The 13,721-nt window shown below is 57.3% G+C and overlaps 2 protein-coding genes across 3 annotated transcripts in view; both read left to right on the top strand.

Moving 5' to 3' along the window:
* Window positions 1-2,024: 2,024 nt before the first annotated feature.
* Window positions 2,025-9,660, top strand: KPTN (kaptin, actin binding protein). 2 transcript variants are annotated; one of them, XM_045989448.1, is made up of 12 exons: window positions 2,025-2,339; window positions 2,672-2,754; window positions 2,864-2,948; window positions 3,042-3,096; window positions 4,106-4,181; window positions 4,306-4,379; window positions 4,734-4,843; window positions 4,921-4,998; window positions 5,679-5,754; window positions 6,462-6,597; window positions 6,694-6,876; window positions 8,493-9,659. In XM_045989448.1, the coding sequence occupies exons 1-12, from the start codon at window positions 2,117-2,119 to the stop codon at window positions 8,619-8,621; spliced, it is 1,308 nt and encodes a 435-aa protein (XP_045845404.1). In that variant the 5' UTR covers window positions 2,025-2,116; the 3' UTR covers window positions 8,622-9,659. The 2 variants fall into 2 exon arrangements, with proteins under 2 accessions (XP_045845404.1, XP_045845405.1); XM_045989449.1 differs by having other exon boundaries at window positions 2,062-2,339; window positions 2,851-2,948; window positions 8,493-9,660.
* A 1,368-nt stretch (window positions 9,661-11,028) lies between these two features.
* Window positions 11,029-13,721, top strand: part of SLC8A2 (solute carrier family 8 member A2) — a 29,914-nt gene continuing 27,221 nt past the window's right edge. The window contains exon 1 of the mRNA XM_045989414.1: window positions 11,029-11,159. The gene's annotated coding sequence lies outside the window, so the exon portion shown is untranslated. The remainder of the gene's footprint in view (window positions 11,160-13,721) is intronic.

The following is a 13,721-nucleotide window of genomic DNA, read 5'->3' as shown; positions in this document are numbered from 1 at the left end:
GGGGGGTGGGGTTGGGGCGGATGCAGAGGAGGGGCTGCTTGGGAAATCAGGTCAGGCTCCTCAAAGACGTGCTCCAGGCCAGAACTGGAAGAAGTCGAAGAGAGGTTCAGGTTCAGTGTCAAGTCCATTCTCTATGGACTACAGCACCAGGCCCTGCTCCTGTCCCCTTCAGCTCCTCCCACAGCTCAGATGGATTGATTGATGATGGCTGCCTAGGGCTCAGTTAAGACTCCCTGAGACCTGAGATCGATTACTGATGTCTGCCACGGGCACAGGCTGAAGGATATATAGCGTTAGAATCTGTTTCTGCCACCCTGACCTCAGTAGTGAGTCTTGACCCTGGCTGTGCTTAAAATCATTTAAAATACACAAGCTTGGGTCACAGCAGATTAAATTGTGATTTGGGTGAAGCTCCCCACCCTTTTGGGGGGTTTTGGTTTTTTCCTGGAAATTCCACAGCTGAGTCACATGTGCCACAAGAGGTGGAAATCACTGAGCAGGACAATTCTTTCCTTCCCAACCTATAACTTCATTTATTCACTTAACAGATGTTAAGTGAACATGGTTCAGAGGTTACCACATGAGGGAGAAGCAGCCTGAAGAAAACATTCTTGAGAAGCAGAATTAGACCCCACATTCGACTGACACAGCGAGTATCTACTAAGCACCTACTGTACGCCATGCCTAGTCTAGGCCCTGGGAATACAGCATGAAACCACACAGCCAGACCCTGCCCTCCAGGATTTGGTCACCAAATCCCAAAGTCAAGAAGGGACACAAACTCCCCTTCACCACCCTCCAGATCCCATGTGCCTTCGAGAAATTTCCCCTTATGTCTCTTATGTAACGTCCCTGGTGCCTGGCAAAGGGGCTGAAACAGAGTCTTTGGATTTCCAACACTTGTTTACTGAATGCTTACTTTGTGTCCGGCCCTGTAGTCCAGGACTGGGGATCTGACTGTGACCAAGGGACACCTAGTCACCACCTTCACGGATCCCACTGTCCTTGTTTATTGTGTGCATGCACGCGAGCTTTCTACCGTGTGTGTGTGTGTGTGTGTGTGTGTGTGTGTGTGTGTGTGAGAGAGAGAGAGAGAGAGAGACAGATCACTCAAGGTGGCTGGACAGTTGGCCAATTCATGTCTTCTGGAAATGATGTACAAATGTATACAGAGTCCTCAAACTCCTGATGCCCTTCTAGGTCAAAAAAAAAAAAAAAAGCACATATATGAACCCCTGAAGACCCCAGAGTCAGAAACACCGGGTTAACACCCAGTCTCCACCACTTTTGAGTCCTATCAGAGCCACAATTTCATCCTCTGTAAATTGGGATAATGAAGTCCTTTGCAGAGTTGGAAGGGTTCGTTGAGACTGATGCATAAAGGACGACCAGGCACACAGGACAATAAATGCTGAGTAAATGAATGCAGAGTAACCACAGCTGGGTGGTTGTCAGCATTCCGTGACAATCCGGGCCAACGTGCCGGCACCAAGTAGGTATTCAGTGAAAGAGGTAGTTATTTGCCGGGACAGCCAGCCAGATCCTTCTTCACTGAGTAGGAATCCACTTAACCACTTTAAAGGGAACATGATGAAGACAACAGACTGTGAACTATCTTGTTTGGATTCCACTACTGCTGCTTACCAGCTGTGCGATCGGACGCAGATTACCTCCGGAGCCTTGATTCCTTCGTAAAATATAGTAACTGCCTCAGCCTGCTTCTGAGTTTGAAATAAATCAATAGATCGAAAGCGCTTAGAACACCTCCTGGTACGTAAGGACGGTACGGAGTTTTAGGATTACTACTCTACCTTCCACACTGCACAAGGAGACCGCACCCCAGTTCAGGCCACAATCTGCCAGCGGCAGCCCCTCTCCTCGACTCTGAAAAGGAGCGGAGAGGAGTGCGCACGCGCGGTGGGGTAGTCTTAAGAGAGCCCTGGCGGCCCGGCGGGTGGCCATCTTGGTAAAGGGCAGCGACGGCAGCTTCTTGACGTCATCAGTCTGCGCTACGTGCGGGCACCCGGCCGTTCAGGTCGCTTCGGCAGCGGTGGGTAGGTGGGGAGGGTGGGCGGCGGCGCCGGGCGCTGTCGGGGGTGTGTCGTTGAGGGGCGTGATGGGGGAGGCGGCCGTGGCCGCAGGGCCGTGCCCGCTGCGCGAGGATAGCTTCACGCGCTTCTCGTCGCAGAGCAATGTGTACGGGCTGGCGGGCGGTGCGGGCGGGCGCGGGGAGCTGCTGGCCGCCACCCTTAAAGGAAAGGTGTTGGGCTTCCGCTACCAAGACCTCCGACAGAAAATCCGGCCCGTGGCGAAGGAGCTGCAGTTCAACTACATTCCCGGTGCGTGGCGCCATGGGGTTGGGGGGCCTCGAACTTGGTGTTGAGAAGGCTTCTGAGGCGCTGAGCTGGGTCACCCTGGTGAGAGAGTGGGATCAGTGTGACTGAAAGGGATCAAGGCTGATAATTGGGAGGCATCGGTGTCAATGGTTAGAGTTCAGGATTCCTCAGACCCGGAGGTTAGGATCCGTCATACCACCGCTGTGATCAGGATTCACAGGGACTGAGAGATGATGGTAATTGGCATGGTCAGAGATTAGTGAGTCCTAGAGATCAGGGGTCACCATGATTGCGGATATAGGGTTCTGCCTGACGTGCACTTTGTCCCCTCCCAGTGGACGCAGAGATTGTCTCCATCGACACCTTCAACAAGTCACCCCCAAAGCGGGGCCTGGTGGTGGGGATCACGTTCATCAAGGTATCCAGGCACCCTCCATCTACCCATTCCCTCCTTAAAGTCCCTGTACGTCTGACCCAAATCCCTCTCGCTGCTGCTGCTCTCCCCTGAGGCCAGTTTCCTACCCCAGGATTCAGGGGACAAGGGCAGCCCCTTCCTTAACATTTACTGCGACTACGAGCCTGGCTCTGAGTACAACCTTGACTCCATTGCGCGTAAGTGTGGCCTCGAGGGAAGGAGGGATGGGGAAGATGGGAGGGGGCACCTGTCGGGTGCCCCATGCTCATCTGTGTGTGCTCCCCTTACAGAGAGCTGCCTGAACCTGGAGCTCCAGTTCACTCCTTTCCAGCTGTGCCATGCAGAGTATGTAAGCTGCAGGTGTCATACAACAGAGAGAGTGTGTGTGTGTGCGCACACGCGCGCGTGTGCACATGGTGGAGGCTCCTGCCAACAAGGCAACAAAGCTGCCCGTAGACAGTCAGACTCTAGTTTTGTTTCTTAGAACATTGTGCTTTTAAAGTGGCTGTGGACCAGCCTCGGCCCCCGAGCTAATCTGAGAGCTAGCTAATCTGAGAGCTGATTGAGCACCTCTCTCCTGGACATCTAGAATCTTGGGCTCTGGTGTGCTAGATTTGGATCCTGCAAGATACAGAGATACTGAGATTTCTAGAGTCACAAGCTCTGAGATGCCAAGATTTTAAAATTCTGCAGTTTGGTAATTCTGAGATTCTGTAGTGATAAAGTCATTCTCCTATTTTGTATTCTCATATTTCAAGGAGACAGAATACAGACTGTCTAGAATGTGAGGTTTCTAGAATCCCAAAGTGTGAAAATTCCACTCGAGCTCTGAGTTCCATTTTAGAACACCAGTGGTCTAGCACAGTGAGTAGCCAAGTTTTTCTGTTAAGGGCTAGATCCTCTCTTATAACTACTCAGCTGTGCCACTGTAGCAAGAAATTGATACTTTGTAAATAATTGGTGTAGCTGTGTTTCAATAAAACTTATTTATAGCAACAGGGTGTAAGTTGGATTTGGTCTGTAGGTCATAGTTTGCCAGGCTCTGGTCTAGGAGGTGAGAATTCTAGAAGCTGATGTTCTGGATTCTAGGTTTTGGATGTTCTGCTATTTTATGGTGGCAGTTTCTAGAAGTTCGAGTATTTCAAAGGAGGTGGAAAATAGAACTTCTGGAACACTGGAGTTCTAGATTAAAGAGGTTCTGGTATTCTAGAACACGAGAGCCCCATGTTCTGTGCCTGAATCCACAACCAGAATGAGGGTTCTAGCAGGTGAGGACTCTAGAAACAGAAGGTTTCTGTGATTCTGAGAACAGAAAGTTCTACCACACTGGAGCTCTAGACTTCTCTGCTTTTAGGGTCCAGGTCGGGAATCAGCTGGAGACAGTGTTTCTCCTGAGTGGGAATGACCCAGCCATTCATCTGTACAAGGAGGTGAGGCAGAGGTTGGCACGGTGGGCAGGGCCCAGCCCGGGTTGGCACGGGCTGGTGCTGGGTGCGAGGCTTGCCACTGACTCCCAGGTCGGGGGTTGTGGGGGGTTGGTCTTGGTTCCCCCAGAATGAGGGGCTGCATCAGTTTGAAGAACAGCCCGTGGAAAACCTCTTCCCAGAGCTCACAAACCTGACCAGTAGGTAAGAGAGCCCCTGGAAAGCAAGGCCCATGGGGATGGGGGCAGGGAGCCTCAGAGAAATCAGGGACAGCAGGGATAGAGATGACCTCAGAGAAATTGGGCAAGGAGGGGGGGGAGTTCAGCAAACTCAGGCCACTTGGGAGAAGCTGGTCAATGGTGATGATCACAGAGAAAACACAAAATGGACTCAGGGAGATCTGAGAAAGCGGGTGGCAGGGGTAACCTCAGAGAAATCAGACTCCCCAGCGGGGTCCCAGGGCTACAGGAAGGGGGTGGATGCTCCTTGGGAGGCAGAATATGGGGCCAGGACCCAGTGATGCCCTCCGGCCCTGCTGTCCACCCACCCACCCACCAGCGTCCTTTGGCTTGACGTCCACAACCTCCCCGGCACATCCCGGCGACTCTCCGCCCTTGGTTGTCAGAGCGGTTATGTCCGAGTTGCCCACGTGGACCAGCGAAGCCAAGGTGACGGCTGGGATGGGGGCCGGGCAGGGGACTTGGGGCTGGGGACAGGGCCCTGAGTCCCCCCACTTCCCCCACAGAGGTCCTGCAGACATGGACGATCCTGCAGGACGGCCCCATCTCCCGGGTGATCGTGTTCAGCCTCTCGGCTCCTGAGGGTGAGCTTTGGGCCTGGGGTAGGGGGCAACTTCTCAGGCTCAGCCCTCCACACCCAGATTCATGCCCTTTTCCCAAAGTGTCCGACCCCTCGGCACCTCCCTCATCCCTCCTGGGCCCACGCCCTCCTCTCCGTACTCTCCGACTGTACTTAAGTGACTTACCGCCCCCCATGGTCTAATGGAGACCTAACCTGGTGTTGAACTTCTGCTTTTCCCTTGGTGGTCTAACCAGCAACCTGCAGACTTCCTCTGTTCCTACACCCACCCCCACAACTCCCAGCCTCGTCACCAGTCTCTTGCTGCAGTCTAAGCCTGAGCTCTTCCCCCACCCCCCAACCCCGGGGACTCCACGCTGCCCTCCTCCTCCTCCTCCCCGGGCTCCCCTTTAGCCGCACCTGTTGCTCCGTTCCTCTTGCTGGGCCCTTCCCTGGCAGCTCTCTTCACCTGACATTTGTAGGCCAACGTCTGCCCCCTGGGTTGGTCTTCACTCCTCTCCCTCCTGCTCTGGCCTCACACCTGCTCCTCTTCCTGGTGTCTCCCCTCCCCCAACCTCTCGTGATCTGACCTCGATGCATTCCTCCCTAGCACAGCTTCGGGTCTCCGCCCTCACACGGAGTGGGAGGGTGTGAAGAGCCTAGAGCCTGTCCCCTCAGTGCCCCCCATCCGTGTCCCTTCTCCAGAGACCGAGGACCCCACACGGCGGGAAGAGTACAGTGTGCTCGTGGCCAGCATGTTGGAACCGGCGGTGGTGTATAGGTGAGGGCTTGTTCCCGGTCAGGCGGGTCAAGGTGGCTGTGCCCTGGGGAGGGGAACGTCAGTGTTTGGGTCTGGAACTGGTTGGGGCTACATTGAGGCCCTGGGATGAGAACTGAGATGCCCACTATCCCCAGACAAGCGTGTGGGCAAGAGCTTATGAGCCAACTCGGTGCGTAAGAAAGCCTCGATTCAGAGGTTGGCCAGTTTCTGGGGCGTACCTCTTCCCACCATGGTGGGTTTCAAGTCAGCTGGCAAAATTTCTGAAAATGTCACAGTCTGCTCTCAGGAGCCAGAGACAGCCAGCTGTGGCTCCCCTGGTGGGCAGCACTGGTGTCCGAGTGGGGTCTGAGTCCCCCACGCCAGCCTCCCAGAGGCCTTGTGCATGTCCAGACTGGAGGCAAGGGTGTTGCCAGAAAGCGCAACAGGGTCCTCCGTGCAGGGGTGAGACGGCCCCGCCTCCAGGGGGCAGTGTGGGTGGGTGTCCCTTCTGGGCAACTGTGAACAGTCTGAGGGAATGATTTGGGTTCCCCTTGGTGGATGTGCAGACGTCCAGGCTGGAGACGAGGGGGTCTGGGTGTCGGGGAGGAACAGCGTGGCCCAGACCCGGGAAGGGGAAGCACTGTGGCCCCCAGTCCCAGCCTGCCGCCTAGAGGGGGCAGGCACTGTGGTGTGACTTTGGTCTCCCCGCGGCACCCGGGGACCCTCAGGGACCTGCTGAGCCGGGGACTCGAGGACCAGCTTCTTCTGCCCGGCAGTGACCAGTTTGACAGCGTCCTCTGTGGCTTGGTCACCGACGTGGATCTGGACGGGAGGCCTGAAGTCCTGGTGGCCACCTACGGGCAGGTGGGGCTGAGGGATGGGACCACCACTGCGTGTCCCCTCCCACTGCCCCGCATCCTCGTGTGACCCTTGCACCCCCCCCCCCACAACCCCCTGCAGGAGCTGCTCTGTTACAAGTACTTCGGCCCAGAGTGCGGGCTGCCCCAGGCCGAGCACGGATTTCGCCTGTTGTGGCAACGGGGCTTCTCCAGCCCGCTGCTGGCCATGGCGCACGTGGACCTGACCGGGGATGGGCTGCAGGAGCTCGCCGTGGTCTCCCTGAAGGGCGTGCACATCCTGCAGGTAGCCAGCTCCCCACCTTGGGTTCCCCTCGCTGAGCCCCACCTGGAGTTGGGGGTGGGGGGTTGTCGGTGCCCCCTGCTGTGTCGAGGGCGAGCTCCCTCCCGGGAAACACGAAGGGGACGGGGAGATGCCCCACTTGAGGAGGTGCATTCAGGGGCCCGACCCCTCAGGACCTCGGCAAGCCTGAGCCCACCTTCAGCGAGGGGACCGTGGGCCGCTGGCCCCCCCGGAGGAAGGAGTAACTGTTTCCAGGAGGCAGTTCCTGTTGGCCAAGGACAAGTCCCGAGAGACGGGGCAGCCAATTGGGAGGGGACCATCCCCAGCCACCCTCAGCCTCACCACCCTCAGCCCTCGGCTCCTCACCCTTTGTCTGACTCTCTCCCTTTGCCTGCCCTGCAACCCCTACCCCCTTCCCTGTGACCTGACCTCGGTCCTTCCGCTGCAGTCTAACCTCTGCCCTCCATGGCAGGCGGGGACTTACCCTCCCTGTAGTCCAACTTCCGGCCCTCCCGCAACCAGTCTCTGGCTTTCCCCTGGCATCTAACTAACCTTGAACCTTCCCGCTTTGGCCTAACCCCTGAACCTCCTATAGTGAGTCGTCTGACCTTCTGCAGTACTTAGACCCCCTCACTCCCACCGCATAGCAGCCCAACTGCCATAACTACCCTGCTGGGGTTAGGACCCAACCGCTCCAGTGGTCCAGGGTCCAACCCTAACCCGCACTGCAGCTCATCCCGTCCGACCGCTGACCTTTCCCCTGTGGCCGGCCACCACCTCTCAGGCTGTGCTCTACTTTTGTTTTCTGGCGTGTTGTTTGCCTTCTCCTTGCCTCTGGTCTGCCCCCAAGGCCCTGTCTCCGCGGTCTAGCTTGGGTGCTTTCTCTCAGAGGTCAAGGGTGCTGGCTCCTCTGCAGGCTTTGCCTGGGTCTTTTCCTACATTCTGTACCTCAACGGAATGGTTTAGCTTAGACCTCAGCGGAAAGGAGAAAGGCTGGACCCCAGTGGAGAGGTCTGAGGTTAGAGCCTAAACTGAAAGGACTTAGGTTAGATCCCAGTGGAAGAGGCTGGGGTCCAACTGTGGGACAGAGGACTTCCCTTTACTGTGGCCGAACCATCCCCGCGACCCTCTGCCCTCATTCAAGCCACGTCACTGTAATCTCTTCTGTCCCTTCTATTAGGGTCTAGCCTGAGACCCTCCAACCAGGGTCTCACTCTGTCCCTCATGTGGTGCCACATTCTTCCCTTTTTCATTTTGCTGGCTTCCTCCTCTCCCTTATTAGTCTCTCCTTTGTCATCCAGGTCTCACCTTTGTCTCCCCCACTATGGTCTAACCTCAGCTGCACTACCGTATAATGTGTGTCTCTCCCGTGTTTCGGTCGTTCCCTGTCCCTTCTGAGTTTAAACCTCACACCCGTACATTTCAGCCGAGGCTCTGTCCCTCCCACTGGAAATTCACTGAAGGCCATCCTCCTGGGTCTAACCTTCACCCCACCACAGAGACCCATTCCCACCCCACACGCTGGTCCACTGTCTGACCTCCTGCCGCTGAGCTCCCGTGTGGTCTAACCTGCGCCCTCCTGCTCTTTCTCAGCGCCGGTCCCCTCTTGTTCCCCACAGCACAGCCTGGTCCAGGCATCAGAGCTGGTCCTGAGCCGGCTTCGGCATGAAGTGCAGCAGAAGAGACAACAGTCGCAGAGGCCTGGGGACAGGGCGGGTCCCGGGCCCACTGAGACCCCGGCCTCCTGAGCTCCCGCCCACTGCCCGTCCCAGGCCCAGGGCCAGGCACTGGAGTAATCGCCTCTAGCCGCGCACAGTGGGGAAGCCTCCTGAAGGAGGGGAGGGTCTCCCCAGGCCCCCCAGGATGGTGGAACTGGAGTCAGTGCTCTGACTCTGCGCCCTTGTGCCCTGCAGGCCTGGCTGACGCACTCCTGTCTCTGTACCTCAGTGTCCCCGTTTGAAAAATGGGACAATCTTACCCCCCACCCCGTCACCCCCATGGAGACTTGGTCAGCCTGTGATTATTTATATGTCCAGAGGAAGCGGACTTGAGTTGTCTTCATTCTTTTGTTCTGGCAAATGTTTGACACCTGCCCTGGGCCAGGCTCGGTGTTGGGTGCTGGATTCGCCCAGAAGAATAGGAGAGAGGGGGCACGTGGGGAGAGAAAAATCGGAGGTTCAACCTAGAAGCGGGACTGAGGTGAGATCCTAGTGTAGACCTCAGAGGACAGAAATGAGGACCTGCCATAAAGGCTGAAATGAAACCAACATGGAAGGGATTATAGGAGCCAAGGGAAGTACAGAAATTAAGCGTCGGAGGAAGGTATAGGTGGGAAGGGCTGTTGTGGGAAGCTGTGGTCAAATTGCAGCAAAGGGTTTGAGGCTAGACGCCCCCCACCACCACCATGAATAATGCTGAGGTTGGACCCCCAGGAAATTACTGTGCTTAGACTTTGTGCCAAGGGCCCAGGTCAGACCCCAGCAGAAAGCAACTGAGTTTAGATCCCAGTTGAGGCATGCTGAGAGGGAACCCAGGAGGGAAAGACCCCCGGTGTGCCATGCTGAAAGGCCCAGGATTAGACCTGATTGGACTGGAAAAGACTGGAAAGCCCAGGGGATCCAGGGACCAGGGAGTCTGAGACAGGGCTGATTTCCCTGGCCCAAGGCTGGAAGGGCTTTAGAAATTGCTCCCTCCTGTGGCCCTGTCTAAGGTAAGGGAGAAGGAAGCAGGAGGTCTGTATTTGCAGGACCAGTGGAGGGCAGGAACCGGGAGAACTCTCGCCCTCCCCCACAGGCCAGGAATAGCTTGGGGGGGGGGGGCGGTTGGGGAAGAAATTCCTGAGCGGGATCCAGGGCTGGTGGGGAGGGTGGTCTTTTTCGTCCGTGGGACAGGGTTTGGGTGGGGCTCCTCCTTCCCGGGGCAGAGGGGAAGACCCCCCAGTCATCCCGGCCATCTGTCCACCCCCTACCAAGGAAGTCCACCCCATGGTCTGACCACCCACACTGACCGTGAAGACCAAGCCACCAGGTGGGTTTTTAGGAAGGCAGGAGCCCACCAATCCTTGGCCACACTTGTCAGCTCCCAGAACCCTGGGCCCAAGCGTGGGAAATTGCAGGGAGTTGAACCGCCTCCCTCTTGCTGGCAGCCTGCCCAAGGGTGTCCAGCCTGGACCGGCGTTGGGCACAGTGGCGGGGGCGGGGTCTCCTCCCTCCTGCTGCCGGCCTCAGCTGCGTCCCCTCCTGTCCTGGGTGGGAGTGGGACTCCGGTGTGGGATTTCGGTAAGTTTAGTCAGTGATGGTGTGAGTCTGAAGCGTGTGTCCCCTTCAGGGCTCAGGATTGTGTGTTTTCAAGACTCAGCCCCTCGCCTGGCTGCTGGCAGTTCGCTGAACCACTCTTCACTTGCTCCCGCATGTGGGACCATGCGTGCCATGGAGTGGTTAAGGGTGTGGAGACCCAAGCTCCGCTTGGCCACTCTGTGCCTCAATTTCCCCATCTGTAAAATGAGGCTAATAACGTTATCTCACAGGGTTGTTCGGAAGGCTAGTTGTGTCAATACCTGTCAGTCACAAAAAAAAAAAATTTTTTTTAACACCATCTGGCACGTCGTAAGGGGGGTATGAATGGCAACTGTTGTTACTATTATTAATGGGTACCTTTGTGGTTGTTTCCAGCCCGCTGGGTGAGATTCTGTCTGGAGGCACAGCATGTGAATTTGGATCTGACTCTGGTTAAACATTCTTGCCCTCCCCCTGGTTCTGTGAGCCTGTAACTATTTGTAGCTGTTCGTGCCTCTCTGGCCCTTGTATGGATCAGAGTCTGTGTGTTGGGGAGGAGCTGGGATGCCTCTGAATGACCCCCAACCCCTCCCAACACGCACACACCGAGCACCCTCCGCCGCTGTCCCCTGTCTGTGGTGCTGAACCTGAAGGGTGGGTGGGAAGCTCCGGCTCCCCCCAGCCCTCTCCAGGCCCCTCCCCCAGCCTCCCCCGCCCCACGGCAGCCTCCCCTCTCCCCGCCTCCTCCTCCTCCCCTCGGTCTATGGCTCCTCCTCCTCCCTCCCAGCACTCTCCCCCGTCCCTCCTCCTCCCTCTCTCCCGACTCCCCCTCCCCCGTGTCCCTCCCCCCCTCTTCCTCTCCTCCCTCTATCCCCTCTCCCTCCCCTCCTCCCTGGCTCTCCCTCTCAGTATCTAGCTTCTCTCTCTCTCTTCTCTCTCTCTCTGTCGGGCGGAGTCGCCCACCACTGCCAGCCCAGTGCTAGGGGGACCTGCTCCAGGCTACAGCAGCAGGTAAGACCCTCGTTGGGGAGGAGGGGCGGTGTGGGAGAAGGATGGTGTCGCATGGGCGGGCTGTAGAGAGGGACATTTCAGGAGCCTGGAGCGGCTTTTCCCTGAGCTCGTTTATGGAGGTTGGGGGGTGCTGCATATCCCGGGTGGGGATACCAGGTCCCTTCCATGGGTTGGGGGCGCCACCAGCAGCCAACATTCTCAGCTCCTCCTGTGTTCTAGGGAGAATGGCCGGCTGGGGAGGGGGTGCCTCCTGGGCACTGAGGGGGCACTGAGGCACGTCTGGGGCAGTCCCCCTTCGCCTTCTCTCCCTCTACCCCCACCTTCCTGCGTCTGGGTCTCGTCTTTCTGTCTTTCCACATCTCTTGGGGGTCCTGTCCTGCAGAGTCTGGCTGCCTCTCTGAGTCCCTTTGCCTGTGCCCCTGTCTCTCAGTCCCTCACTCTCATCTCTGTCCCTCTGGTTCCCTCTGTGCCTGGGTCTGTTCTGTGTCTTTTCGGGGTTCTGTCTCTGTGTCCCTGGTTTCTTTCTGCTTTCCTCTTTCGCCATCTGTGTGTGTTGTGTCCCTGTCTCTCGCTCCCGTCTCTCCTCTCCTGTGTCTCTATCTCTTCTGTCTCTGTGGGTGTCTCCCTCTCTCTTCTCTGTCTCTCTCCCTCCTTCTCTCCATCTCCATCTGTAGGTATGAGGTCTCTGTTTCTCTGTCTCTGTCTTCCCTGGTAGCTGGTTAACTCTCCTCCCACACACCTTTGTCCCCGCCTCTGGCAAGGGGGAGACCTGGAGGAAGAAGACTCCCCCTCCTGCAGAGTGGGCTCCCCCAGAAGGTGCGGAGTCCCCTGAAGTCCTCTCCCTTCTTCAGCTGAGCTCCCGCCCATCCTCCTGGCTGGTTTGTGCCCTGTCCCCTCCCTGAGGGCAGAGCTCCTCTCCTCTCCCCTTCCTTGCATCTGGCATCCAGAGGCCAGTCCTTCTTGCAATCTACCCTCTACCCTTTGTGGTGGAGACTGCACCAGTCCTCCCATCTTGCCTTCCCATTCTTCCCAGCACTCTGGGAGAGACTAGACCGGTCCTTCCTACAGTCAGACTGCTATGCCTCTCACCCTTTGTTCCATTGCTTGTTTCACTCCTCTGTTCCTTGGACGATTACTGAGCACCTTGTCTACTCCAGGCACAGCACTAGGCACTGGGGTGGGTCAGGCCAGTCCTTTCTGCAGCCTTACTTGCATCCCTCTAGTGGCGTGCCAGCCTCAGACCTCTCAGTGGGGGTGGCTCTCCAAAGCTACTCCATCCCCTGGGGGCTCCAAGAGGGCCCCTCTGAGTCTGGAGGTCCCTGGCCAGTACATCATCTTCTTTCCTGGGGGAAGGGGACCCCAGAGAAGCTGGGTGAGAGTTAGTGACCAGGAGAAAGGGGAGAGCCTACCCTATAGCCCTGGCTGAGATGGGGTGAGGTCCTCAAGTATCCACGTGGGGCCCAGCTGGGTTCAGAAGATCACCAGCCTAGGAGTCCTATGCCTTGCGTTTCCATCCTCCCCTGCCCCTGCCCCTGATTTGAAGCTGCTTCACCTAGCCAAGCTTTTTCCCCCGCTCTGGACCTCAGTTCACCCATCAGGGTGTCATGGCCCTGAACATTGAGACCCACCCCCGCCCCAGGCCGGGACATGGTGTGGTGCTGGGAGAGCCTGGCTCACCACCGGAGCAATAAGTGGGTGTGTTTAGAAGCCTGTGTCCCCACCTCGAAATCCCTCCAAGGGGTGGCGGGCAACACTTGCTCCCACCAGAGCACAACCAGGAACCGCCACCTCCCTTGCCAAGGTGAGGGAGAGGAGGGAGGGAGGAGGTCCCACCTGCCATGCCAGACTAGGCTCCCCCCACTTACGCCTACAGTCCCAGTCTAGGCAGAAGGTCTCCAAGACCCCCAAGAGGCATGCGAGGCAGACCTGGGGTACTCGCCACTGACCCAGCTCGCTGCCTGCCCACGAGGGTGGGGAGAAAGGGAGAGATGCCACCATCAGCCCTCCTACCCTGGCCTCAACCTGATCCTTTTGCCCCTGGGTTCTAAACTCAGATTAGGTTTCAGGGCTGCTGGCGGACAGACGGAGAGAGGCAGAGGCGGGTGCGTCTAGCAGAGGAAGCCCAGCTGTCCCCCCGGCAACAGGACTCAGAGCTCTTGGTTCTTCATTTCACAAATATTTATCTATCGCTTTCTCTGTCTGACCCCTCCTCCCCTAAGGCCTCAGTGAGAGAAAACCAGGTTTTGCAGGAAAAGGGATTGAGGCAGGCTTCTTTGCCCAGCCCCTGAGTAAGGAGGGCAGGCGTGAGGACACCCTTTGCCAGACTCTGGTCTCCCTAGAGGACCTCAGCGGGAGGGACGGGTGGTTGGACTTGAGGGGGCACTTTCCAGGCCAGAGCCCTCCCATGAGAGAGGGAGTTCGATGCTCGAGATGAATTCTTGACTCCCAGGTGGCCCTCCTCACTCCTGAAAGCCAGGGAGAGGGGAGGGAGAGAGAGTGAGTCTTTGCTTTGGATCCTGGTGGGTTTGTAATTATGCCTAAGTTGTTGCTAATTAGGGGGCT

Source organism: Meles meles, chromosome 19 (genome assembly GCF_922984935.1).
Source record: "Meles meles chromosome 19, mMelMel3.1 paternal haplotype, whole genome shotgun sequence".
Classification (NCBI taxonomy): domain Eukaryota; kingdom Metazoa; phylum Chordata; class Mammalia; order Carnivora; family Mustelidae; genus Meles; species Meles meles.
The sequence above is the reverse complement of the archived record's forward strand: the minus strand, read 5'-3'. Positions and strand labels throughout refer to the sequence as shown.

Excerpts from the sequence above, each read along its gene's own strand:
- KPTN (XM_045989448.1), top strand. The coding sequence starts at position 2,117 with ATGGGGGAGGCGGCCGTGGCCGCAGGGCCGTGCCCGCTGCGCGAGGAT. Across the intron at positions 2,949-3,041 it reads CAACCTTGACTCCATTGCGC|AGAGCTGCCTGAACCTGGAG; the intron begins GTAAGTGTGGCC and ends CTCCCCTTACAG. Across the intron at positions 4,182-4,305 it reads CCATTCATCTGTACAAGGAG|AATGAGGGGCTGCATCAGTT; the intron begins GTGAGGCAGAGG and ends TGGTTCCCCCAG.